Source organism: Cryphonectria parasitica (genome assembly GCF_011745365.1).
Source record: "Cryphonectria parasitica EP155 unplaced genomic scaffold M406scaffold_1, whole genome shotgun sequence".
Lineage (NCBI taxonomy): Eukaryota > Fungi > Ascomycota > Sordariomycetes > Diaporthales > Cryphonectriaceae > Cryphonectria > Cryphonectria parasitica.
The window spans coordinates 5,916,527-5,942,014 of NW_024468909.1; the positions used below are offsets into that span (position 1 = coordinate 5,916,527).

Below are 25,488 nucleotides of genomic sequence, written 5' to 3' on the forward strand. Positions count from 1 at the left end.
CCTCGTATGACGGTGGACTCTCGGTCACCTGGGAATCATCAAAACGGGTCTCCTTGGCATGTCCAGGTGAGATAGGCTCCGGCAGCTTGGCATCAACGCCGTATTCCAGAATCCTGCCACCTTGGCCACCGTACAACTTCGTGATGTTGGCCACGTCTGCCATGGTTCTCAGGCAGCCGCTGGTGGACGCCTCCTGACATACTATGGCTAGACGGTCTAGAGATATCGAGTTGGAAGGCAAGGCGACGCGGAAGCTGTTCATCCCTGCCAAAGTATGTAATGAGGAGATGATGGGCCGAGCCTCGTTCTTCGGGATCCATACGCCATTCGGCACCACGAGAGACGGAGGTGTGTTGAGGGTGAACTGCAAGGAGTGTGCACTCGTCCCGAGTCGGGCCGTCGCAGAGTCATCGTCATCGTCCACACGGGCAAGCGTTTGGATGCGTTCGGGGTATATGAACAGGTACACATTCGACTTGTTCCGTTTCCCCTTGTAAGCAACGTTGGCTATGACTTTGAAAAAAGCAGTGTGGGAGGCATGGTCGACATGGATGTCAAGGGTGACATGATCGTGGTTCACAGGATCGTTCGCGAGGAATGCAGTGCGATTATCGTCTTCTGTCCAGGAGATAGCCGCAGGAACCTTGGACACTCTGGTAACATTATTTTGCATTCCGGGAGACGCTGGACCTGCGTCTCCATCGACGGGAGATGACATTTGGGAACTGATATATATTAGCACTCCATGTCAAACTAGTTATTACATTCAATAAGCAGAATAGACGTATCCCCTGCCCGTAGTCTCCTACGGGACAGGATCCCACCCTCCCAGGCTTCGAATAGCGGAGCAGCCTTGACTCCGGACCGATGCGAAGATGCGGCGCAGATTGTGTGGCAGAAGAGGAACCCATCACGACCCCAAGTCCCCACCGCCACAGCGCAACCAGATCAGGCCAAAGCACAGGTATCGTCGACACGGAGAGAAGATCAAACGAGCGGCAGAGCAGGTATCATGCACGCTCGTGCACCTCTTTATCAGTGGCAGCAGAGCTAGTAGTCATGCAGAGCCAAAGATGGTGCGCAAGATGAATCTCCTCCGAGGCCCCGGTCCTTCCTCTGTCCGTGGACAAGAGGGTAGGAGTCGGCATTTCCTGGCCTCGGTGACGAATAACGCGTGCTGTTGCAGATCTGAGTTGGGCGGGCGGTGCGGCAGTCCCTGGAAAGAGGACACCTTTGAACTAACCATGCATGTATGTGCTGAAAGATTTCCGAGTTGGGGGATTCGATGATTGTTAAGGTGTATTGTGGAGCAAATATACAGGAAGATGGCTGTGAATGCCGTCGTGGCCCAGAGATGGTGGGTAGTTAGGTGCAGTGTCCAGGTGAAGTGCCTGTCTGTCGAGAGGGAAGGTCCAAGGAGTGAAGTCAGATGCTAGCTGGATGAGTGGAGAAATATCACGTGATTTCGTGACACCAGCCCCCGCTCTCTCCTTGTTCAGGGGTACCTTGCCCGGGGGGTTGAGGGGGCGTGCAGGTATCATAAGATAATAGTTATTGTTTCCCAAATAATCATGAACCAACAAAATATGCCCCGTTCTGTGTGCGTTGAACTCCATGTCAAGGAGAAGATCTTTAGTGCCAGATCTCTTGTAATTTAATTATCATTAAATCGTTCCATCTATTCTACCACCCAACCCGTGCCCGCAACCCGTCTCTGCTTGATCTTCTTGGCTGGCAGCGGCCATCCCATCCCGCCAGTGCCTTCGGCCCGCAAATAAGGCACAACCCAGACTTCCCTCACCTTCCCGCCTTCACTTGTCTTGACCTCTTTAATCGGCTTGCCATAGCTGATCAACGGCGTTCCTTTGGCCAGCGCCGCAATTTGCCCACCCGTAACATCTGTCAGCGCGTGCATCCTTGTCTTGGCCTTCTTCTCCCCCTGTGCCCCGCCGGCCTGGCCTCGCTGGAGGTATGCGTAGATAATATACTCGGGACACTCGCCAGGGCTGAGGTGCGCCAGCGGGGATGAGGGATGAATATACACGGCACGCTCGCTTGGATCGGCCGTGGAAGGAACGTCGAGAGGGGTGAGAGGAAGATACGGCACGTCGATCGCGCGCCGTGGCTTATGGTACCCTGTCTCAAGGGGAGTCGGAGCTCTGTCGGCGCGGATGGCCACCTGGTCGATGAATCCTGCCGCCGCCATCTGTTTTAAGGCGGTGACTTGTTTCTGTGTGGGGCGGTTGAGCTTGTCTTGGTAGCTGAGGCTGGCAAAGGAGGGGATATGTGTACGGAGTAGCTCCGTGAGTTGTTGGCGGAGCTGTTGGGTTTCCTTGAGGGTTTTATACCGGACGAAATGAGATTCGCACCACGCCTCGGTGGGCTCGTGAGCGAACTCGCCAACGACCTGTAACAATTTCATCGCGTCGGACTTGTCGTCGAGGGAGCAGAAGTTCTTGTGCACTGCGTTGTAGGCGCGCCGAATGTTGGCCTGGTGGTCTTCGGCGATGACATCCGCTGTTGTGCGGATGGGACGCGCATCGTCATCATTCTCGTTGTCGTCGTCTCTGCCAGCCAGCTGTGGTATCGCCTGGGAATCCTGCAGAAAGACTTCACCGGCCGAGAGACCAGAGACCATGGTGATGGCGTATGGAAGACAGTCATGCAGATGGCCCACAAGGAGGATGCGGGCAAAGCGCGGAGACAGGGGAAAAATTGACATGGTCTTCCCAAAGGCTGTCACTTGTCCGGTCTCCTTGATAGCTGAAAGATAGGTTAACAGCCTCTCTGCCTTGACAAGGCTTTGTCTGTCTGGTGGCGTTGGGAAAGGAAAGTTGACCACGTGCTGTAGGTTCATAGCCTTGAGCTGCAAGACCACTCCCTCGATGGGCATGCGCAGCAGCTCTGGGTCAGAGAACTCCTGAAAGTCCCTCTCGTAGACCGCTGAGGAGTACAGCCGGTAGCAGTGGCCAGGCCCTGTTCGACCAGCGCGACCAGATCTCTGGCTGGCGCTAGCTTTGCTGATCCAGCCGACCTCAAAACTTTGAACGCCGTTCAGACGATTGTACTTTCTCTCTTTCGAACGGCCACAGTCAAAGACATATCGGATGCCCGGGATGGTAAGACTTGTCTCGGCGACGTTGGTAGCCAGGACAACGAGGCGGGATCCTTCTGGTGGCGGCTCAAAGACGCGCATTTGCTCTTTGGTTGGCAGAAGTGAGTAGAGTGGCAGGATGTGTAGCCGGGAAGGTCCGGTCCCTGCCTCCCCCTCTTCTTCGGGGATGGCGAACTCAGCCTCGTCATCCTCTTCCTCATCACCCGACACCTCTTCATCATAGTCATCCGGCCCATCACCTTCCACATCACCAAAGTCTATATCCTCCGCCTCCACAGGCGCTTCACTGGCTGGAATTCTGACCTTGACACTGTTGCCAGAATCCATACCCATAAAAGACTTTTTGAGTTTCTTGCTCAGCTGCACGATCTCGTTTTGGCCTGTCATGAAGACGAGGATCCCGCCTGGCGGAAGTTTTCTGTGCCCTCGACTGATCTTCTTGAATGCTTCCTCGACATAATCGTGGTGCGTCCGTCTGGAGAAGTGGACTGTGACTGGGTACTGCCGCCCCTCCACTTCTAACACAGGCGGTGGTATCTTGAAGAGCCTCGGGTTCTGCGTCATGTCCTCAATCCGTAGAGTAGCCGACATGATGATAAGTTTTAGGGGCCTGGTGGTCGGATCCTCTTTCGCCAGGTCGCTTCGTAATTTCACCACCCTACTGAGCATGCCGACCAGGATATCCGTATTGACGCTCCTCTCATGAGCCTCGTCCACGATGATGGCAGAATATTTCTTCAAGGTAATATCTTGCGCGACCTCTCGAAGCAGCACGCCATCCGTCATGAACTTGACAGCGGTAGCGGGATTTACAGTTCCCTCAAACCTGATCTGGTAGGCTACCTTACTGCCATTGTCGCCAAGCTCCTGAGCCACTCGTTTGGACATGCTCACGGCCGCGACCCTTCGAGGCTGAGTGACTCCAATCATTCCGGGTGTCGGTCCAGAAGGAGATCCATAACCTGCCTCGAAGAGGAACTGCGGCACCTGCGTCGTCTTGCCAGAACCTGTAGCACCACACACCACCACGATGTCGTTATTGTGTATGGCTTCCATAATCCTCTGCTCCTCGGCCACGACAGGAAGCTTCAAGCGAGCTTCTTGTATGTCATCTTGCCGTGTAATGTTCACACTGTGGGCTTTCCTGTCTGTGTCCTTCGTTGGCTGTAACTCGAGAGGCAGGGGATCCTGCTCGAGGGGGCGTGGGTTGAAATTCGCAGGTTTAGGAATCTCCAGCAGCTGGGACCCAGATCCCACGGGCTGGTATCCCAGTGCCTCATTCCGTTGCTGATGGGCCCAGGCTTTAAATGCTGAATGACGATGTCGATCTGTCGAAGCCTCATCGTCCGGATTCTCACTTTCCTGTTCGTCCGACGACGAACCCTCGTCGCTGTCGCTACCATCGTCCAAACCTGATGCATCCTCTTCCGACATGGCTTCCGGACCACTATCACTGGCTTCATCTTCCGAGTTATTGCTGTCCTTATCCGTTCCAGTATCAGACTCATCGCCACTGAAACCGCCCCACTCGTCCTCGGTACTCATGTCGACATTTACCGGCTCCGGTTGGGCCAAGGTGGTTTTGGACTTCACACCTCCTCTCTTCTGTCGCTTTGCAAGCTTTGGTCGCCCGTCATCGCCGAGATCAAGTGGCCGCTTGAGCCCAGACCCGACGGCTCCCGATGTCGAGGCGTTGTGCGCTGGCCTTTCAGGTTGGGTCTCCTGCTCAGGTCTCTCGTCTGCCTTCGCTGGCGTGGACGATGTAGCCTGCTCTGCCACTTCTTCACGTTCTGAATCCTCCTCTGACAGATCTGCCTCTGGTTCTTTTGGTTCTTTCCGTTCCTCAAAGAGGATATTCTCGTTCTCCTCCGTATCGATGCCGGCCTCTCTCTCCTTCAATGCCCGTAATAGAGCCTCTCTCTTTGTCTCCCGGTTATGACCGAGTGCCCGGCTGCTAGCAAATAGACTTGTGTCGACCTGATTTTCAGCCAGCTTTGCCAAGAGTTGGCGATTCTCATCTTTCTTGAGCTTGTTTTCGATGTACTTGTCGAGACGTTTTGCCTTCTTGCCGGTGACCTTGACGCCCTGGTTCTTCAACTCTTCACGCATCCGGGCCTTCTGCTCCTCCTTCTGTCGAATGTGCTCCGGGAGGATCTCCTGGGCATTGGAAAGGTCCTCTGGTCCATTTTGCTGTCGGCCCTGGTCTCGAGCCAAGTTTCGGTGCTTTTGTTTCCTCTGCCGCGGGACAAACTTGGGCATGATGATAATTGAGGCGTCACGAGCCTGAAGGGAATCTCCACCGGCGGCCAAGTTCCGTTGATTCCACGACGTTTGGTGAGTGTGCCACCTCGAAAGAGTGGTGTTGGGGTGGATGGGGATGTATGAGTGTGAATGTCAAAATGAGAATGCTTGATTTGATAGGGAGCAGTGAGATGTCAAGAGCGAACTTTTTAGTGGGGTCAAGATTATCGATAAGACCCCATATGATGTGCTATTGTACGTGCATAAGTTCGGAATAAGAGTCTCGCAAAGCATATTCCAAGAAAACAAATGGTTAAGAGGGTGGTTTTCGGACAATTTCACCTTTGAAAAAATGAAATACTTTATCGTTGAACATGAAAATTTTATGCAAAGTGAGAGTGCCTTCGAGATGCTGAGAATATTGAAAAGCTGCAACTTCTGTGAAAACACACTTCATCGTAGACATAGCGCGTACCGTCAATCACAGCGGCCCAGCAGTGGGGTCCTTGGATGGCAGGGGTCCGCTGCCCTCTAGCCTAAGCCACATGACAACGGCTGTCTAACTTGGCTTTCGCCAGAACTAGCCAAGACGACTTTCTTTCCCATACAACATCACACAAGACTCAAAGTGACGGGCGTAACCAGCTTCTGAAAGCAACTATTTGCACCTTTTCAGCAACTCGAGATTTCTTTCGTTCTTCAATCTTCATTGAAAATGGCCACAGACGATGTTAGAGAGGAGCCCTTCCCAGCTCCGTCCCAACAGGCAAAAGGACAGGCCAACGGCATCCCAACAGATGTCTCGTGCGTCAACTTTGCCGACAAGATCGTCATTACGATATCTCAAGACGGACGCCTCGCACAATGGGTATGTATACACACCTTAGCAAATAACCTTCCAAAGGAAGATTCACGTATTGACAGAAAGCTCTCAGGTCCAAGTACCTCTCTCAGCACCCTCACCTGCTCTTGTAGACATGGCTCTCCCCCGCGCTGATCTGTCACTCCTTCCATCAGTCCACCTGGAACCCAAGACTCTTGTCGGCGGTGGAGGCGCAGACAGAGAGACTGTGGGTCAGCTATACGCTGCTCAGATCGCCAGCCATCTCGCACTGAGGAATCCAGAAGATCGGAGAACTTTGATTCTGGGTCTCGGCCTGCGGAAATTCGATTCTGAAAGCCGTGAGGGCTTTTTTGACATCATCGAGTTGGTGTTAAAGGCTCTTTGAGGTCCTGGATGAGTCCGTTCCAGGACGGTGGGGAGGACTAAGTACAGCTATCCCTACCTAAGACCAAAGGGTCAGATAAGGCACACGCAGCACAGGTCAGCATCATCAGCGTAGGAGACATACCTTACAACACACGCTATACAGGGTTCATCAAAACCTCATCTCGGCGTGTCGAATCCAGCAGAAGGAAACTGCTCCTCGTCCAGGTCCGCTGGGTAGCAATAGCTCTCGGCGGAGGTACAACAGAGCCGACGGGTGCATGAGCCTCCCAGAGTTCGCAAGCAGCCATGAAGCTTTGAGCATAGGCATCGTTGTAGAAGTCGAGGATGATGCCATGTATTCCAGGACATAATTTCGAGAAGCTTATCTCATTCGCTTCTGTGCTTGGTTGCTTGATAAGACAAGTCGCTGCACAGCCTCGCGAAACATACTCCAGAGCAGATTATTATACACCTTTCTGGGTGAGCCACGGCATGGCAGAACGGACTGCATACTTATCCGTTCCTGCTCTTCCTGTGAGGGCACCGGAGAAGTATCTGCGCTGGTCCACAGCCACTAGGACACGGTTGTAGTAGACCATCCAATCAAACATTAGACGAACTCTTCACCACGCCTTGTACTCTTCCCAGCCCTTCTCACGCGGGCATCAGCCCGTAAATAAGAGGCCTCTTCGGGTGTTGGGCGCCAAGACTAAACTGCATTTCGTGCGGTAGCACTGCATACGTGTGGACGGTACTTCTGGTCTCGACCTCAGACCGCAAAGGCAACCAACCGCCTTTTCAATGTCGAGCAACGTCCCACGGACGGTAGAGTCAGGAAAAAGATGTAGGATCCCAGTCAACCTCTCGCCAATGAGTCACCTTCTCCAGGCACCTGCGTGCTCAGTTGTGAATAATGCTCAATAGGAACCGGCCTCACTTCTACCAGTCGATGGCGGCTTCTCTTCGTTGGGCCACTTTCGTGTCAGGCATTTTCTTTGTATAACCTCTCAATGACTCTTTGCGTGCAGTAAACCGCGCTGAAGAAAAGGATAGCGGACCGTCGTCTCACAACCCAAACGCCCACAAGAAATCTCTGCTGGGCGGAAACGACCACGCAGTGCGCGTGGACACAGTCCGCATCATTTGGCCCGGTCAGCCCCGATACTCATCACCTGTCGGTATTGGTATCATTACGCCAAAGTGGTGCGAGTGTTGTTCCCAGGCTCGAAACTGTAGTACGTAGGACTGGCCGCGTTGCGTCTCACAGGTCTCTCGCAGCTCGAAAGAGTCTGCAAAAAGACCTTCCCTCGCTAGCCGCACTTCAGCTACCAGGGACTGGAGCTCTTTGTATACGGGCTTCGTATTGCCTGGCCCTGTGGACTGTTGCGCCGCAGCTCGGTCGCGGCGAGCTGCAGTTACGATGGTGCGATATCGGGTTGGGTCACCATTATTGCTCAATATGCCATCACCCGCGTGTGTTTCTGGCGCCGAGTGGCTGAACGGGTCATTCGATGACGTTTTTTATAGTGCGAGATCCTTGCAAAAGAGAGAGAGAGAGAGAGAGAGAGAGAGGTATGGGCTGGAATGACAAGAATACGACAATCTCAGACGTAAAAGAAAAAGAATAAATGAATTAAAAGAAAATCCAAGCTCCCGTACCCATCCACTCCGTCCACACGACCAGGCGGCTGACGCTGCAGGATCTGGGCCAGTGTCACTGTTACACCGCTGCTTGAGTCGGCTGTGCCGTGTGCGGGTCTAATGCTGATCGTTTACTGCTTCGCCCTTCGTATCCGAAAAAGCGAAGGCAGGGGGGGAGAGAGGGATGAAAGCTCGAGCCACGATGTGGTGGTATCATTGGTAAAGGGGAAAATGTCTTAGTCAAAAAAAGCAACCTCGAAGATCATGATGTTCACTAGTGGAGCCTGCCGACATTCCTGTGCATACTATGTTTCTGTACAAGGGCTTTGTTCCCCCCCAAGGATCACCATGGATGGCAGGCCTATGCGGCTTTGTGCCTGCTGATCATGGCTTGGCATTTTATCATATTATATGGAGTCTGTTGATCACTTTCAACTGTCTTAAAGATCAGCCTCCCTTTCCGAAGGCTGATTTTATAAAAGTAAAAAAAGCATCTCATAATTCATCACTGACCCCATCAAGCACCACTCGATAATTTTGTTACACTGTGTCTCTTTACATCTACCCTTTCTCCTCAAAGCACAAGCCCCTCAACGACCAATTAAGAAAAGAGAAGGAAATAAAAATGCAGATCTCAAACCTCTTCATAGCTACAGCCACGACGCTTGGCCTGACTAGCAATGCCTTCATCATCCCCCGCCAGACCAATATTACGGATGAGCACCTGGCCAACTTCCGCACGTGGGGAGCTCCAGACTGCCCAGGGGCGACCGACAACGAGGGGGAGTGGAATTCCCAGATATTCAACCTAAATATCTGCTACCAGTTCCCCAACGACATAGAGGTGGAGTCTCTGGAGCTGGAGAATATTGATACCGGGGTGGACATCACTTGCAGCGGTGAGTACTTTGTTACACTCGCAATCAAAAATTAGCACACACAGGCGAAGGAGAGGATTCGCAAGCTGACGCGCGCGAGTAAATAGTGTATGTCTTCACGGACGATGACTGTACCGTGGATGAGGTCGCATTGCCTCCTGTAGGCCAATGCTATAATTATTCCCCAGCAGCTGGTGCGGACCCGGGGATGGGCTCGTACAAGATCGCTTGCTCCGACGAGTAGAGGAGGGAAAATCGATGGTGTGGGAACTTTGGGCATTGGTACAGCCCTTTGTGTCTAATGAGACGAGTCGACACATGAATTACAGGCCAGGGCCTGGAGGGAGCATCGACTATAGGGCAAGAAGCTCGCAGCACCCGGGAGCGCATATTGACGCCGGTGAGGGACATTTTGGAAGAGTTCCAAAATCTAATAGACGAGCTATGTTCGAGGGATTCGGATTCAGGATAAGTGGTTGACAGGGCTCGTCGAACAGCACAGGAATGGCTGGCTACATGCATAATGAGGTGAATGTTAGAACATACAGAGCCGCATAGGCGTGGAAAGCTTGCTTGATGAGTATATTAATGAAATCATTTCTGCCCTCATACCCCTTGAAAAATGAGTGGGTATGTGAGAATGGTTAGTATCAACTTGATTGCACCGAGCCTTCATTAACATAGTCTTGATATCCGCAAGTCTTCGTTGAATTCACGGTGAAGACGAGGTAACGGAAGAGTTTCCAAGTCACATTCCGCCAGAAGAATGATATACATACTGCCTATCACTAACTATCTTCAAAAATATATAGAAACCATTTGAGGATAATTTCATTCTCTTTCTTCTTAAAAATCTTTTTACTGCAAAAAGAAACCGTTTCCTCCGCGAAGGATTCATGGTGTCTTTAGGAGAAATACTTATAATTAATGGTCAAGAAAGTACCAATCACTTCTGGTCAGAATGTAGTATTATTAACTTTCTAATTTAGATAAATACAAGTGAGTAGGGAGACTCTCCATGTATACTTTTGATTGAAATCGGTGGTAGATATTAACTTCTTCCTTTTCGATGTTTTTGTATCCCTTCCTGCTAAGTGCGACCCTAACCCTTCCTGGTGAAGGAATGACGTCTCGACAACTGTGCATGCTTTCCTTCACTAACAGTCAAATGCAACTTCCTCTGCGTCCCAAGCTGTCAAGCAGCGCAATTTTTCCTTCCTCTACCTGCCATGGCCATCCGGTTACCTTTTCGCCTGTTGCGTGCAAGTAAAAGAACCACCCCTCTCATTCCTTCGCAAAGGACCTATAGCGCCAGTGCAAAGTCGCCCTCCTTTCCGACGGTCCCGACGTGCCCATCGCCCACATGCGAGTGCGCCCCGACGCCGGCGATGCCGGATGGCCTCCCGATCGACCATCAGGGCAAGCTGAACGGACTCATCTCAAACTACTCCGAGCAAGTGCTCATCTGCACAGGCAAGGGTGACTGGCCGTCGCGCATCGAGGAGGACAATAGCGGGGACAACCTCGCCGCGGACCTGAAGGAGCTGTTCGGCAGGGGCGGGGTCTATTCTGACGTGAGTTCGAGATGTGCTCATCCAACGTTCACAGGCGATGGGGTGAGTGAGGCAGCACAGGATAAGTATGGATAGCTGACGGTAAGTGCGTTTGCCCTCTCGCGGGTCCCATAGCCGTTTCACAACATATCTGTGCTCAGCTCGTCTTTCCCCTCCTCGATGCCACAGAGGACGGAGCTGGTAAACACCTCGGCGTACCTGCTGCCCAGCTTCAAGTACGTGCCCTTTCTGCCGCGGGTGTCATTCGACAGCGTCGAGGCGCTGGCGAAGGGGTTCCTCCTGCCGGAGCAGCTGCACCCCATGCACGACAGCCTGTCGCCGATCCACCGCGACAGATTGACGCGGAAGCCCGTGTACCAGAGCCTTCTCCACGGTGTCCGAGACGTAGACGACATCCTGGTCCTCGTTTGTGGTCATGGCGGCCGCGATATGCGCTGTGGCGTCATGGGGCCCGTCCTCAGGGATGAGTTTGAGATGCAGCTGCCGCGGGAGGGCATCAATGTCCTGCGCGGGCCCGTCCAGGTCGACCTGGGCCAGGATGTGGCGGCCATAGCGGGCGCGATCGAGAAGACGACCTGGACTGCGCGGGTGGGATTGATATCTCACATTGGCGGGCACAAGTTTGCGGGCAATGTGATCATATACCTGCCACTGTCCATGACTGGGGCTGATGGGAAGAGACATCCTTTGGCCGGGCATGGCATTTGGTATGGCAGGGTGGAACCAAAACATGTTCAGGGCATTGTGCAGGAGACGGTGATGAGAGGCAATGTAGTCGAGGATATGTTCAGAGGCGGTATCACGCCGAAGAGGGAAATATTGAGGTTATAGAATCTAGCATAGAAGGACACAGCGGGTAAACGGAACACTTGTCTCAATGTTTTGTTGTGCTCTCGAGGTGAAGAGGCATAATGTGTTAAAATCATTAGCAGAGTTTTCGAGGTACGACTTTTGCTTGACTTTAGTAAGCAAAAGTATCTAGAATAGTTTCATTTCATATATATGTATATTGAAGAAAACGATATTCAAAAAATAATTGTATAGGGAAAGGGGCTCTCTTTGGACCAAAAAAAGTAAAGAGAAAGGGGGGTCATTGGTTTGGCTATCTGGCACCTAAATTGCAGTGACAACGCGACACCTCAAACATCAAGATTTTTTCTCTTCTCATCAAGCTTGCTTAACTCGGCCTGAGCAGAACTCAATGTTTTAATTTTTCATTTCTCCCTTTCCTTCTTTCTTTTTCAATAGATTCATTCACATGCTTAATAAGCAGCTGATTATCCCTTAGGCCAGCTATGCGGACCTCAGCTCTGTTCAGACTATCGGCGACGACGCGTTTGGGTGATGCGTCACTGAAAGCCTCGCCATGCCTGAGCCCACGACCTCGTGTGCCGCTTCGCAGAGAAGCGAGCACTTATACCAGATGCCCCTCTACCTCAAAGCTGCTCAAACAAGGCTCATCATGCTGTAAAAGATGGCCATATAAGGCCCTGCCATCATCCAGCCCGCAGCGGCTGGATTCATCATCGAGGAGGCACTTTTCTCATACGCCGCGCACTCTCAACAACCACACCACGCCACCTCTAGGTTCTTCAAGTCAAACAACCGCCAACGACGGGCCACCTCCTCAGTCCCAACCCAGTCCCCACTCGCGTAAGCGCACCCTCATCCACATCGCTTTCATCACCTCCCTCTTTGCTGGCGTCTTTTACTACGCCAACGAGAAGCGCAGGGCCCGCTTCCTCCTCAACGACGAGCGCTTCATGCCTTGCAGAGTCATCTCCAACGAGCCCGTCAGCCCAACCGCCTTTGTCCTCACCATCGTGACGCCCATCACGTCTCTGATCGAAACCCCAAACACCACCACCACCCGCGACGTGCTCGAGCGCGCCTGGGCCCACGGCCTATGGAGCCTCGAGTTCAAACAGCCCCAGCTGCAGATCGCACGGAACTACACGCCCTTGCCCCCCTTGCCAGACGAAGAGGACGCCATGACCGAGGAGGAGAAGCGCATGCTGAAGGTCGGCTTCTGCCGGCTGCGGTTCTACATGCGCCGGTACGACGGGGGCGAGGTCTCGACGTACCTGTCCAGGCTGCAAGAGGGCGACGAGGTCGAGATCCGCGGGCCGCATCTGGGGTTTGACATTGATGCCCGGCTCGGCGGGGACGCGGGGGGAAAGTTGGTGTTTCTCGCGGGCGGGACGGGCATCGCGCCGGCTCTGCAGGCTGCTACTACAGTTCTTCAGCGCCGGGGTGATGTCGATGTGGACATCTTATGGGCCAATAGGTCAAGTGCTGACTGTGCTGGGTGCCCACGCCTGGGGGCGGCGGCGGCGGTTGGTCGTGGTGGCGATGATGCGCACCTCGATGCGTCACCGCTGAGCCCCATCATGCGCCAGCTACAGGCCCTACAGGCTGCATACGCACAGAAAGGCCGCACTTTAAGGGTCCAGTGTGTCGTTGATGAGGAGGGCAGCAAGGTCAGACCACAAGACATCACGCGGGCCATTTCTGTTGGGGGACGACGGGCAACGGCAGCAGCAGCAGCGACATCGTCAACTTGCTCCCTCCACTCGCAACAGCAACTGGAGCACAGCACGGAAGCAGACGACGCGAAGTCCATAGTGGATACCTCCCGCAAGGCTGGCGGGGAGGACATCAGCCGTGGGCCGGAGCGGAGACGATGCAACTGCCCCAGTGAGGAAGGAGGGCGAGGAGGAGCCGGCAAGAATTTATTCATGATCTCTGGACCAGATGGGTTTGTGGGAGCCTACGTGGGCCCCAAGGTCTGGGCTGAGGGTGCTGAGCGGCAGGGTCGCGTAGGAGGGGTGGTGGCCAATTTGATGAGAAAAGACCCCAAGACTTGGGAGAAGTGGCTTGTGCTGAAGCAATGAGATGATTGTCATGCCATCCTTGCTCAGACACTACCATTCCTTCTTCGAAAGTGTAGGCGTTGATACAGCCCTCACAGGCTGATTGGTATAGCATCATGCATCTACCACAATTTATCACTCTGATAAAAGGAAATGTATATCTGTATGTATTCACTCGGGCTCTATGCCCTCGAAGCAGCGCTCGCTCTAAACGCCTAGCTACCAATGTCCCCTTTTAACAGCAGACAAAAGAGACTATAAACACAATCCTCCGAAGAAAACAGTTCCCGTCAGATCCCCTGGACCTTCCTGTACGATGGAGGTTTCATTGTCCTCCTGATCAATTTTCCAGCATATGGTGGGATGAGCGAGATGGCCCCGATGGCCAGGACGCGCCAGTAGAAGCCCCTGTTGGATCACATTAGTTGAGTCCATTGAGAATGATGAGAGGCGGAATGGGGGGGCCAAGAAGAATACGTACCACGTAAGGATGAAAGCCAGATCGAAGTAGCCTCCCAGGAACGGTATCGATCCCACATACATCAAGAACGTCCCTACGATGGATATGATATTGACCGGGTGCCATGTCGTGATCTCGACCGCCACCATTAACAACTCATTCAGGACCAGGACCGTGAAGCTGACCGCTACCATCTTGGGGCCATCGACCTCCGTGAGGAGCTGCGAAAGGCCCTGGATCATGCTGCCCTGGTAGATGCTCACAAACACCCACACAAAGAACGTCCGGTACGACAGCGAGCGCCCTTCCGTGAGCTCCTTGTACAGCTCGGGGTACAGAGTCGCCAGCTCCTCATCGACGTCCTTGTCCAGCGTCAACGAGAAGACAGGTGCCGCAGTGTACACCGTGGCATAGCCTACGAGCAGCCAGTCCTTGTACAGGCCTTCGGGCTCGAACTTGATCGCGATGCTGTACATGGTTTGGCAGACGGCGATGATCAGGCCACGGTGAATCACAAACTGCGCGAGCTTGGCGCTGCGCTTGTAGCTGTTGCGCCCGTGCCACACCAGGAGCTTAGTCAGGTGGAAGAACTGCTCGATCGAGAAGTCGGCAGCGAGGGAGGCCTGTCGACCCTCCTTGCCGACAATGCCGACACCCACGTCTGCAGCTTGAATCATGGAGACATCGTTGCCGCCGTCTCCGATACAGCACACACGCTTCCTGGTGAAATCCTTGATAAGCTTGGCGACCTCGGCCTTCTGTGTAGGTGAACATCGGCAGGCGACGACGGTTGGCAACTTGACAGCCACGGAAATGAACTCGGTTCGGTAATGCGTCAGGAAGAGGGCCAGGCTTTCGCCGTCAATCAGCAGACACGAATCGGCCTTGCTCTTAAGAAAGTCCAGATGATCCTGTGCCTGGTCCTTTCTCTTCATCTTGGCGACAGTATAGATGTACTGACCGCGGGCGACAAGCTTGGAGCTCACAGCCACACAGCGAGCGGTCTCAACCTTGTCGCCCGTCAGCATCCAGATCTTGATGCCAGCGTTCCTGAGAAGTTCGAGGGAGGGCTTGACGTCCTTCTGCAGCTTGTCTTCCACGCCAGTCACGCCCAGCAGCTCAAGGTCATGCTCGAGGTACTGCGACACGACTCTCTGCATACCAGTGTCACGGCCGCTGATCGCCAGCGACGCCTCGGAGTATCTGTCCTTGAACTCGTGGTACTCGGCGGGAGACAATCGCTTTCGGCCCACAACCAGCGTTCGCAGGCCTTCGCGAGCCATGTTGGCCGTCTCTTCGTCTAACCAGTCGTTTGCTGCCACGATGGATCCCATGACCGTGTCCGCACCCTTTTGATAGAACCAAATCTCACCATTGGAGATGTCGGGCACAGAGCCTGACCGCTCCAAGAACTGAACAATGATACCCATCCTCTTGCCATCGGATGTGAAGGGGAAGACTTCCAAGATGCGGACCTGGACAACTGATCGGCCCGTTTCAGATGACTCGAGCACCATCCCCTTGCGGTCACGGTACGACAGTCGCAGACCGACGGCTTCTGTCCACCGGACGATGGCAATCTCATCAGGAGACGAAGCCTGGTAGGATGTGATTGTCTTGCCATCTTCTTCGTCGGTAGTAGGGGTGACGTTGTGACATAGCGCCAAAGCCAAAACCACATCACGTACCCTTGTACCGATCTCACGGCGAGTCCTGGTCGCTCCAACATTGGCAGCTGCGGCGAACGTTGAAGAAGGCGTGATGAGCACCGAGCTTGCCGTCGAGTTTGTGGATGCAGGCACTTGGAAACCTTGCTTCACGTAGGCCGAGACCTCATCCATTGCTTCATTAGCGTACGAGACGGTTCCCACGTGGATCTTCTTCATCTCCATTTCGTTTTGCGTCAGGGTCCCCGTCTTGTCACTGAGCAGGTACTCGATGCGGCCCAAATCCTCTGGGATGGTGCTGGTGCGTACCACAGCGCCAGGAATGCCCGGATCGCGCTGGATGAGCCAAGAGTAGACACTCTTGCCTAAGTCGAGGTTGACACGGAGACTGATGGGTACGATCGTCGAAAACAGGACCAGAAATCGCATGATCTTGACATACCACACATTGCCAGGCACGTTTCCGAACCCCTCGAGGGCGACAAGAACGATTGAGAGCCCAAGGGTCAGCGCGCAAAGAATCTTGGTCAATGAGTTGATCTCATACTCCAAAAGGCCGATCTTTGTCCTAGAGGGAGCTGTCGAGAGAGCCGAACGCGTCTGAGGTCCAGTGTAGACAATCACGGCCAGCGTGGTCGCGTTGGACGCAATGACCGTGTTTGCCCATGCGGTGTTGTCAATTGACAGAGGTGCAGATCGGGGGGTGTCTCCATCATGCTGCGAGCTGTTGGCGTTGCTCATGGCCTCGTGCCTCGATGGGAGGAGCTCGAGAGTGCCAACAAACTCGTTGACCTTCTTGTCTGGCTTGCCGCCCGCCACTCGAAGACGAACCAACTCCTCTGTATCCAGACCCTGCGACAGCGGAGATGCGAGTCGTAATTTCCAGTCCGTCTCGCCATCCAGCTGATCTGTCCGTATGAAGGTCTCCCCTCCAGGACCGGATTTCTGTTCTGCCTCGCTGGTGTCCTTGGTCTCCGTACTTCCCTCACCTGCCTCGTCAATGTTACCCAACAGATCGGGCTGGGCCATTGACGTTTGTTCAGCAGTAGGTTCGACATGGTCCGCAGCGGAGAAACACTTCAGAATGACAACATCCGCAGGCACTCTGTGGCCTTTCTCGAGCTTCAACACGTCACCAACCTTCAGGTCCTTGGACTTCTTGCTGATCTCACGGATCTGGGATGAAGGCGCCTTTCTGTGTCCCTCGCTCTCGGCCTGCTCTTCCTCCTCCTGTATATCTGATAGCCTATCCCTCTCTGGCATCTTTCCCTTGCGCCCCTTGCGTAGGCTTGCAGACTTGAGTGCTTTCCGTGGGCGGCCGGATGCTGGGGCTCGGTCCCATTCGTCAAACGCTACCACAGTGTACGGCTCCGAGTTCGCCTCGTTGTCCCTCCGTCTCCGCTCCACGTCGTCGTATGCCTCCTTCCCCATGGTAATCATGAGAACAAAAGCCAGAGGGCCGATGTAGGTTGATAGATAACCGATCCTCAAGGCGGGTATCGCTTGCGAGAGTGCCACGAGCAGGAAGTACATGTTGAAAAAGAAAGAGAACTCGTTGTATAGCGTTATGGGAAGAAACGTGAAGGCGGTATATTTTGCGTTTGAGATGAGGTTCGGTGGGAATCGGGTCGACTGGGCGGAACCGACGGCCACGAGCCTCGATGCTGAGGGGTCATCTTCCTCCTTGTCCTCGTCCTCACCCTGTTGCTCCCCGGCAGTGGAGGACATGAAGCTTGGAAGACGCAGCCCAGCGGAGCGGCTGCTGGACATGGTATTCTTGTGGCCATTGGCGCGGCGTGATTGCTCGTCGTGCTCGCGCAGGAAAGGTGCATCCTCCTCGCCGGAGTTTCCTCGACTCGAGTGTCCGTCCCGGTCGCCATCTGCTAGCAGAGCCTCCGCATCGTCAAAGCCGTCGTCCCTCCCCCTACCGAGCCCCCCATAGCCTCTATCCGACTTCCCTTTGCGCCGGAGACTACCCATGCGGAGGTTGCGCAGGGCTATCCTAGGTGCCCTCTGCTCGGCAGCTTCTCGTTCGTGTCCCAGCAGCCCCGACTTCTTGCGGAGCTCATCTGCAGGTAGGGGGTCGAGTTCCTGGAGGTCAATCTCAAGGTCCGAGTCGGAGTCGTCGGCGGGCGAATCTGGTGGTTCTGTTGGATGGTATGGATTTGAAGGAGGCATGCCGTAGGTGGGTCAACGTGCCCCTCGAGAGGGTGTATGTGATGGGATGGGGAACAGCAGAAATTATCTGTTGACGTGTACGTGGACCGTCGGGTGCCTTGGGCGTCTAGCGTTCATGTGGATGTGCCCAGGCTGGAGCTAGATTCGATCATCCTCGAGGCCACATGCACACACACTATCCAGGGATGACTGATCAGATGCAGGGCAGATCTGGGGTGTGCCCTCCAAGGGATCGGGATCGAGGTCTCTCGATTGAACGAACTTCGTAGTGAATGCAAACGTGTAACGGCCTTCTCGGGCTCGATACCAATGCCAGTTGCAAGCCTGCTTGAGTGAGGGAAAAATAGATGCGAGGGTGCTGCCAGTCAGTCGTGTCAGTGAAGTATTGGTGTGACCTCTTGAGAAGTGGACAGCGCAACTGCGACCTTTTTGATGAGACGGGGAATCTTTTGGACAGAGAGACACACACAAGAGGATGCGTCAGCGTGCTGCGACACCATTGCGGGCCCCAGCTATGGCATGTGGCCGTGGCCCACCTCCAAAGATATCTCTAGCTTACAGGGGGGGCATCAGCACTACGGTCTATAGTGACGGCTGCACCATGCCACCTACGCAAGGCACCACTATGGTATAGGTACCAGATCCTTGCCCTGGCTGGGACCCCAGCTGTTGGATGATGTCTGGTAGGGCCCTGCGCTGCTATGTACTGTAGTGCTGTGGTATGTGCTATGCTGCACTACTGCACTGCACTGTTACTCGCCCGTTGTACGCTAACCCCGAAGCCTCCGTGGGCGGATCGCCGCAGGCCGCGGCTTGCAGCAGCTCGGAAGCGTGTTTGTTCCCGGGAGACGAGGCCAGCTTTCAGGATCACCTAACTTGGAATGACATCCAACATCGTTTTTTTTTCTTCGTCTCTCGCCTTTCCCCCGAGACACAACCCAACAATACAACGTCAACTGTCAGCTCAGTACCTGGACTCGAGTCTGTGTAAACTTATTGTTCACTTTACCGACTTGGGCTCATATTGCGCACAAGATGAAGTTCTGCCTCTAGGAAGAAGAATTGCATTCTCGAGGCGTCTTTTGAAATTCCCATTGTACAAGTCAGTATCACGGGCGTTGGCCTCGATGTTGTCATTCCAGGCCCAATCTCCCTCGATTGTCGAGTCCGGGTTATGCTGACAGATTTGCCTACGTACTACAGTATCTGCGATATCTTCTTTTTTTCTCGTCCAGCATTCATCATCTTGCTTGTCTCGACCTCTACAATTACATATCTTTTTTTAATCCAACATGTCGTCAGATGCGCCAACGGCGTCGTGGCACCCTGCCATGAGACCACATACCGATGCAGATATCGCGATTAGCCACAAATCGATACAAGCTCCCGAATCTACCAGCCCACTTCCAAGTGCGGTCGAACCCAATCAGCCCGTCCAGAATGGAGGCATGACTGCTCTAAAGTCGATCGATACCTCGGAAACGCAGAGCTCGGGCGGGGACGAGTGGTTTCCGGACTACGAGGCAGGCAGTCCGTGGAAGCTGGAACAAGAGAGCAAGGAGCAGCCGCAAGAGCTGGGGCAACAGGTCCAAGAAGCCGAAGCCAAAGCTGAAGCCATACCTGCTGCTGAACACGAAGTCGTCCAGGAGTCGGCGCAGGTGGCGCATCAGGAAGACGAGGTCTCCATCGAAGCTGCCGACAGTGCTCCAGTTCCGGATGTTGCGCCAGCGTTGGAAGATACTCAAGAACAGCCACATGAGCATACCGCGGACGAGGCGCAAGCTCCAACAGGACCCAAGCATGTCAGCAGCGATTCCTTTGCGCGAACAGTGTCGCACCAGCCCGAACTGGATGATGACGAGGACGCATGGAGCCCACGTCTGACCGACCAAGACCCCTTCAGGTTCATGCCACCGAACGATAGAACCAACTCTTTTCCTGTGGTGCCACAATTGGAACACAAAGAGCGCGAACCAGTTGAGCCACTGCCGACAATCCAGGCCGAGGACATTGTGAATGAGTTGGAGCACCAGTCCGACCCTCTTGACTTTGAGGACAGCTCAGTACCGCAAGCAGCCACGGCCTTCCAGCAGGATGACTTTTGGGGTAGTGGCGATGGGGAGGCTGAATTTCCCGCCCAGGTTGGCGGCGACTTGCAGAACCCAGACGAGGAAGCCTCATATGCGAGATACGACGAGGGTGTGCCTCTGATCGGCCATGATGGAGTCGACGGAACTGGCGCGCAGAGCGATCACAACGCCCGTGACCCATTCGCGGAGGATACCGCCGAGGACGGAGGAGATGACTTCTTTGCTCAAATTGGCGCAAAGGACGAAAGCGCCGAACAACAACCCGATGTCCCCAGCCAGCTTGAGCGGAAGTCAACGATGCAAGTCATAGAGAGTCTAGGGGCTCCCAACACGAACGGACCCGGAGGTGTATTGAATAGCCCACTAGAGGAAGAAGAGGACGAGGTGCTCGACCAAAAGCAAGAGCCTCAGCCCCAAGCAGAAGAAACAACCTCTGCGGCACCCACAGCATCGCAGGATGAACAGGTGCCCCAAGGCGAGGATCTTGCTGCGAAATGGTCAGAAGCATTTGCGGAGGACGACAATGACGAGTTCCTCCTTGAGGATGAACCGGGCGCTGGGAACAAGGAGAACCAAGGCTTTGACCCGTCTGCATTCTTTAATGACGACGACGAAGGATTCCTCGATGACATTGAAGAGCCAGTCTCTCAGCCCAGCCAACCGGCCACGAGTGTCAACCCAACCCCTGCGCCGCGGCCCGCCGCGACCAGCAACCGATATCTCCCGTCAACCGCGACGCCATCAGCAGCAGCTCAGCCACTCAATTCATACTTTCCCAGTGCAGCTTCCATCATACCACCAACCCAAAATATGGGTCCTATCACTCCGGCCGCAGCGAGTCCATATACTGTTCAGCCTCCCATACAGACCATGGCTTCGCCGTATGGTGCACCTGCGCCTGCACCTGTACCTAGGCCAGCGGTTAACAAGGCCCAGAGCTTTGCCGACAAGTCCAAGGGTGGCTACTCTTCGCCATATGATCTCCCCATGGAGGTCGTCAGGCCCAAGAAGCGGGCTAGTTATCAGCATCTTCCTCGTGGAGGCGCCACCGCACCACCGCCGACAGGACCGCCTGCCCCCCCGAGAAGTGCGAGCTTTGGCATGTCTGCCCAACCTTCACCTCCACCGCCACCCACAGGTCCTCCACAGATGCCGGCCTCCGGTTCGAGCGTGTCACCTCCGGCGTCAAACCACTCTGGTCAGTCCCCGTCACTACCAAAAGCTCCTCCGCAGCTCCAGTCCAAGGCCAGCTTCTTCGAAGAACTACCGTCTTCCAAGAAGACACGGCCAGCTTCGCGGACGAGTAATTCGAGCCTGCCCTCGCCATCACAGGCCAGCTTCAGTGGGCCTCCTCAAGGCATACACCCTCCCCCTCCAACGTCAATGCCTACACCGCCCCATGACCCCACCATGAACGGTTCTACTGTCACACCAGACATCTCGAGGCTGGTACCGCCAGCGCCGACAAATCCCTATGCAGTTTTGCCCACTGCTGCAAACTCTGCACCATCTGTGCTGCCACCACCTGCACAGAGATACTCGCCAGCGTCTTCGCAAGGAAACATTCCAAATGGTGCGGCCCCATCGCCCAGCCGATATTCGCCTGCTCCCCCTGCGCAACGAGCTGCGAGTTACGGCCCAAGCGTTGCGGCAACGCCACCATCTGTTCTGCCTCATCTTCCCCGAACGTCTAGTCCTTTGGCACATTTTGAGGCGAGACCCACAGAGACATCACAGGCAATGCCTCACCTCCAGCAAAGTCGAAGCACGTCGTCCCTGTATGAGCCCAGGCTAAACAGGGTGCCGTCCCTGCCACCAACGCGTGAGGTTGAGGAGGAAGATACGACGACGCAAACGCCCAACAGGGCCCCTCCACCTCCCGGCGCTTCGCAGCTTCCACCCAGAGCACGGCAGAATGTCGGCACACCTGCATCTGATACCTTTAATGGCAACGCCATGTCTCCTCCCAAGAGGAAGATCTCATATGGCCCAGCGCCTATGACGCATGAGATTATTCCTCCTCCTAGGTCCCAGACCGGATCACCAGGTGCCATGTATGGTCTGAGATCTCCTATCAAGGCTTCAGAGATCAGTCCGCGTCCCTCATCGGCCCAGGGCCCTACACCACCCTCTATCGCAAACGCCCTGTCTTCTGTGGCCCCTACGCGGCCAAGAGGCATGTCACAAAGGTTGAATCTGATTCCGCCCACCGATGGTCGTGAACATGATCCCCTACAAAGGTGGAAAGGCGTTCCGTTGATAAGCTGGGGGGTTGGTGGGACACTTATGACATCTTTTCCGGTCGATGTTCCCAGATATGGTATGAACCAGGCTGGACCGATGATCGTTCGGAGCCCTGGTGAGATCAAGGTGAAGACAATCAGGGAGGTTCAGCCACTCGAGGAACGCCTTGCCAAATTCCCTGGTCCGCTGAGGGGCAAGTCCAAAAAGAAGGAGACCATCAGCTGGCTCACTGTGGGCATCGAAGAGCTCGAGCGAGGCCTTCCGAACCTCGCATTCCAGACGCAATTGTCACACGAGGACAAGCGAGCAGTTGAACGTGTACTCCTCTGGAAAATTCTGAGAGTGATGATTGAGAATGATGGCCTTCTCGAAGGCAACGCGACTGTGGACAAGGCTGTTCGCGATGTACTCTCGCTTGCGCCGACAGATCAGGACCAAGTCGCACAACCACCTGACACGACCGGTCCTACTTTTGGTTTCGCGAACGACTTGTCGTCCACACAGATGCAGCCAGACGCCGTGGACTCGGCCACACTCCAACGACTGAAGAACGCTCTGCTCTCTGGAGACCGGGAGAAAGCAGTCTGGGATGCCGCTGACAAGCGACTCTGGGGCCACGCTCTGTTGATTGCCAACACCGTGTCGCCCGACCTCTACCACAAAGTCTCCCAAGAGTTCATCAAGAAGGAGGTCAACTTTCCAGGACACAACAACGAGTCGCTCGCAGCACTCTACTCTGTTCTATCTGGCAACCACCAAGAGAGTGTTGACGAGCTCGTTCCTGTGCATGCCCGCGCAGGTGTGCAGCTGGTCGCGTCCTCGGCAGGACCCGTCAGTGCCAGCGGGTTAGATGGCCTGGAGAAGTGGCGTGAGACTGCGACTCTCATCCTCAGCAACAGGAGCACGGGTGATGAGCAGGCCTTGAGCTCTCTCGGCAACTTACTCTCCGGGTATGGCAGAGCAGAGGCCGCTCATATCTGCTTCATCTTTGCCCGGTCTGCCACAGTATTTGGGGGGCTCGACGACCCAAGGGCCCAGTTCGTTCTTGTGGGCGCAGATCACAAGACACAGTCACAGCAGTTTTCCAAAGAGACAGAGGCTCTGCTCCTCAGCGAAGTCTACGAATATGGCCTCAGTCTGTCCGGAATACCGTCAGTCGCATACGGTGTCCCTCACCTTTCCGTCTACAAGCTACAGCACGCCATCACGCTGGCCGAGCACGGTTTCCGAGACAAGGCGCTTCAATACTGTGACATGATCTTGAAAGACATGAGCGCGCAGACGAAGCGATCGCCCTACCACCATTTACTTCTGGAATCTACGGTCGAGGACTTACGCCAGAGAATGCTCCAAGCCCCCAACAAAGAAGCTTCGGGCTCATGGATTTCCAAGCCGACCATGGGCAAAGTCTCCGATTCCATGTGGAACCGATTCAACAAATTCGTGGCTGGTGACGATGCAGACGCAAGTGGGCAAGGGTCTCCGAAGTTTGGGGAGGAGTCAGGGCCTTTTGCACAGATCCAGGGCGGCACTCCCACCGTCAGCCGGCCCCCGTCTGTATCCAACGCAACGGGTATGGAGATGTTCAGCTCCCCTCCGAACGGCTTTGGATCCTCCCTGGCGCCCAGCAACTCTCCCGTTTTGACGAGGACCGCATCGCGGTATGCACCTGCTGCAGCCTCTACCGCCGCAGCTCCATACGAGCCACACCCATCTTACACTCCGTCTGGACGCTCACCCATGGAACGCACCTCTGGAGAGTATAACCGAAGCCCTTACGAGCCTCGACGTCCCTCTTCCGACATGTATGCTGCTTCTACAGGCAACTACATGCCCAACAACACCGTGGCTACTCCCAGCCAAGGTTACCCTGAGCCGGCGATGGGACTGGCTATCCAATCTCCTAACCAGCCTGCTCCTCCTCCTCCTCCTCCTCCGGCTGCAAGCTCGACGAATTCGGCTCCCCCTCCTGCAGACGCCTCTGGTCTGAGGACTCCAGGGTTCTCGCCTTACACACCTCTTCCACAACAGTCACCGTCGCTTGCTCCTAGGGGCGGCTCACCTTATGCTCCAATTGCGCCCGAGCCCACCGCTGGCGACGGGCACGGCTATGGCTACGAGCCACCAGTTTTGAACGACGTGCAAGACCAGCCGATTCAGTCGATTGAGGAGCCAGCAAGCTCCGGTGGATTCGAGCCACCTTCCTTTCAGCCATACGGCTATGAGCCCCCGTCTTACGAACCGGCCCTCGAGACAAACCTTGACAATACAGAAGGCGATGATGAGCCTAAACCCAAGAAGAAGAGCTTCATGGACGATGACGATGACAATTTCCCGTCCATGGTTCCGAAGCCGACTGAGAAATCCAAGTCAGAGAAGGACAGGGAGAATGAGGAGTTGTTCCGCAAGGCCGCCGAAGAGGATGGTAAGTCTAATGCCCACTCAATTCCCAGTAATCATCTCGTCCATACTGACAATCATGCAGCAAAACGGGCAGAGGAGGAGAAGGCAGCCAAAGCCAAGAAGGGCTGGGGCTTCGGTGGCTGGTTCGGCGGAGGCGGCGGCGGCGGCGGCGGCGGTGCCAAGAAGGACTCGCTTGAAAGTTCGCCCAACAAGCCGATCCGCGCTAAGCTGGGTGAGAAGTCCAGCTTCGTATACGACCCCGACCAGAAGCGGTGGGTGAATAAGGCCGCGGGCGCAGAAGACAGCGGGCCGAGAACATCGACGCCCCCGCCCCCACGCGCAACACCGCGACCCTCAATGCCCGGGCACGCGGCGTCGGCCCCGCCAGCACGTACCGGAACTACGCCTACGCCATCAGAGGGCGCCGGTACACCACCCCTTCCAGGCCCAGCTGCTGGTTCCGCGACGCCGCCTATGGTACGCTCTGTATCAACAGCTAGCAACGGTGGACCGCCGTCGGCACCGCCCAGTCGCCCTGCTACGAGCATGAGCAACGCGAGCAGCATCGACGACCTGCTCGGGGCTGCGGCGCCGCGAAAGGGTGCTAGGGGCAAGAAGAAGGGCGGTGGCAGATATGTCGACGTCATGGCCAAGTAGGGGAGCGCCCTGCGTCGGCACGGGGCGAGGTCGTCCGGGGACGACTTGGGAGGAGGACAAGCCCTCGGCAAGGAGTGAACCGGCGTCAGCGTGCTTCCCTCAACGAGCGCTTGGGGCACAATGTCAATCAATATATGAAACATGGAGGAGGCACATGAGAACACACACACGCACACACACACCTACATACATCAAACACGCACACTTATACATACACATGGGACCAGGCAGGCCAGGCCAGAAGCTCCTCCTCTTTC

The 25,488-nt window shown here is 55.0% G+C and overlaps 6 protein-coding genes across 6 annotated transcripts; 4 read left to right on the forward strand and 2 right to left on the reverse strand.

Moving 5' to 3' along the window:
• Positions 1-78: 78 nt before the first annotated feature.
• On the reverse strand, positions 79-770 carry M406DRAFT_320606 (uncharacterized protein; the record flags this gene model as incomplete). The annotated part of the gene is made up of 1 exon (XM_040919412.1): positions 79-770. A coding segment is annotated over exon 1 (581 nt), but the record flags the coding sequence as incomplete, so codon positions are not given.
• A 5,276-nt stretch (positions 771-6,046) lies between these two features.
• M406DRAFT_272376 (uncharacterized protein) lies at positions 6,047-7,139 on the forward strand. The gene is made up of 2 exons (XM_040918146.1): positions 6,047-6,224; positions 6,292-7,139. Exons 1-2 carry the CDS (start codon positions 6,072-6,074, stop codon positions 6,583-6,585), a joined length of 447 nt encoding a protein of 148 aa, XP_040781964.1. The 5' UTR covers positions 6,047-6,071; the 3' UTR covers positions 6,586-7,139.
• Positions 7,140-8,603: 1,464 nt separating this feature from the next.
• M406DRAFT_354666 (uncharacterized protein) lies at positions 8,604-9,748 on the forward strand. Its single transcript, XM_040922966.1, has 2 exons — positions 8,604-9,106; positions 9,193-9,748. Exons 1-2 carry the CDS (start codon positions 8,833-8,835, stop codon positions 9,327-9,329), a joined length of 411 nt encoding a protein of 136 aa, XP_040781965.1. The 5' UTR covers positions 8,604-8,832; the 3' UTR covers positions 9,330-9,748.
• A 566-nt stretch (positions 9,749-10,314) lies between these two features.
• On the forward strand, positions 10,315-11,490 carry M406DRAFT_35166 (uncharacterized protein; the record flags this gene model as incomplete). The annotated part of the gene is made up of 2 exons (XM_040922644.1): positions 10,315-10,659; positions 10,774-11,490. The coding sequence occupies 2 exons, from the start codon at positions 10,315-10,317 to the stop codon at positions 11,488-11,490; spliced, it is 1,062 nt and encodes a 353-aa protein (XP_040781966.1).
• Positions 11,491-12,422: 932 nt separating this feature from the next.
• On the forward strand, positions 12,423-13,553 carry M406DRAFT_246582 (uncharacterized protein; the record flags this gene model as incomplete). The annotated part of the gene is made up of 3 exons (XM_040916413.1): positions 12,423-12,967; positions 13,043-13,276; positions 13,322-13,553. The coding sequence occupies 3 exons, from the start codon at positions 12,423-12,425 to the stop codon at positions 13,551-13,553; spliced, it is 1,011 nt and encodes a 336-aa protein (XP_040781967.1).
• Positions 13,554-13,681: 128 nt separating this feature from the next.
• On the reverse strand, positions 13,682-17,837 carry M406DRAFT_97023 (uncharacterized protein; the record flags this gene model as incomplete). Its single annotated transcript, XM_040926351.1, has 4 exons — positions 13,682-13,940; positions 14,014-16,604; positions 16,640-16,652; positions 16,693-17,837. 4 exons carry the CDS (start codon positions 17,835-17,837, stop codon positions 13,823-13,825), a joined length of 3,867 nt encoding a protein of 1,288 aa, XP_040781968.1. The 3' UTR covers positions 13,682-13,822.
• Positions 17,838-25,488: the final 7,651 nt, after the last annotated feature.

What these genes read in the sequence shown, in the direction of transcription:
- M406DRAFT_354666 (XM_040922966.1), top strand. Translation starts at nt 8,833, where the DNA reads ATGCAGATCTCAAACCTCTTCATAGCTACAGCCACGACGCTTGGCCTG. An exon ending in GGTGGACATCACTTGCAGCG is followed by an intron (nt 9,107 to 9,192) that starts GTGAGTACTTTG and finishes GCGAGTAAATAG; the next exon opens with TGTATGTCTTCACGGACGAT.
- M406DRAFT_272376 (XM_040918146.1), top strand. Translation starts at nt 6,072, where the DNA reads ATGGCCACAGACGATGTTAGAGAGGAGCCCTTCCCAGCTCCGTCCCAA. An exon ending in ACGGACGCCTCGCACAATGG is followed by an intron (nt 6,225 to 6,291) that starts GTATGTATACAC and finishes GAAAGCTCTCAG; the next exon opens with GTCCAAGTACCTCTCTCAGC.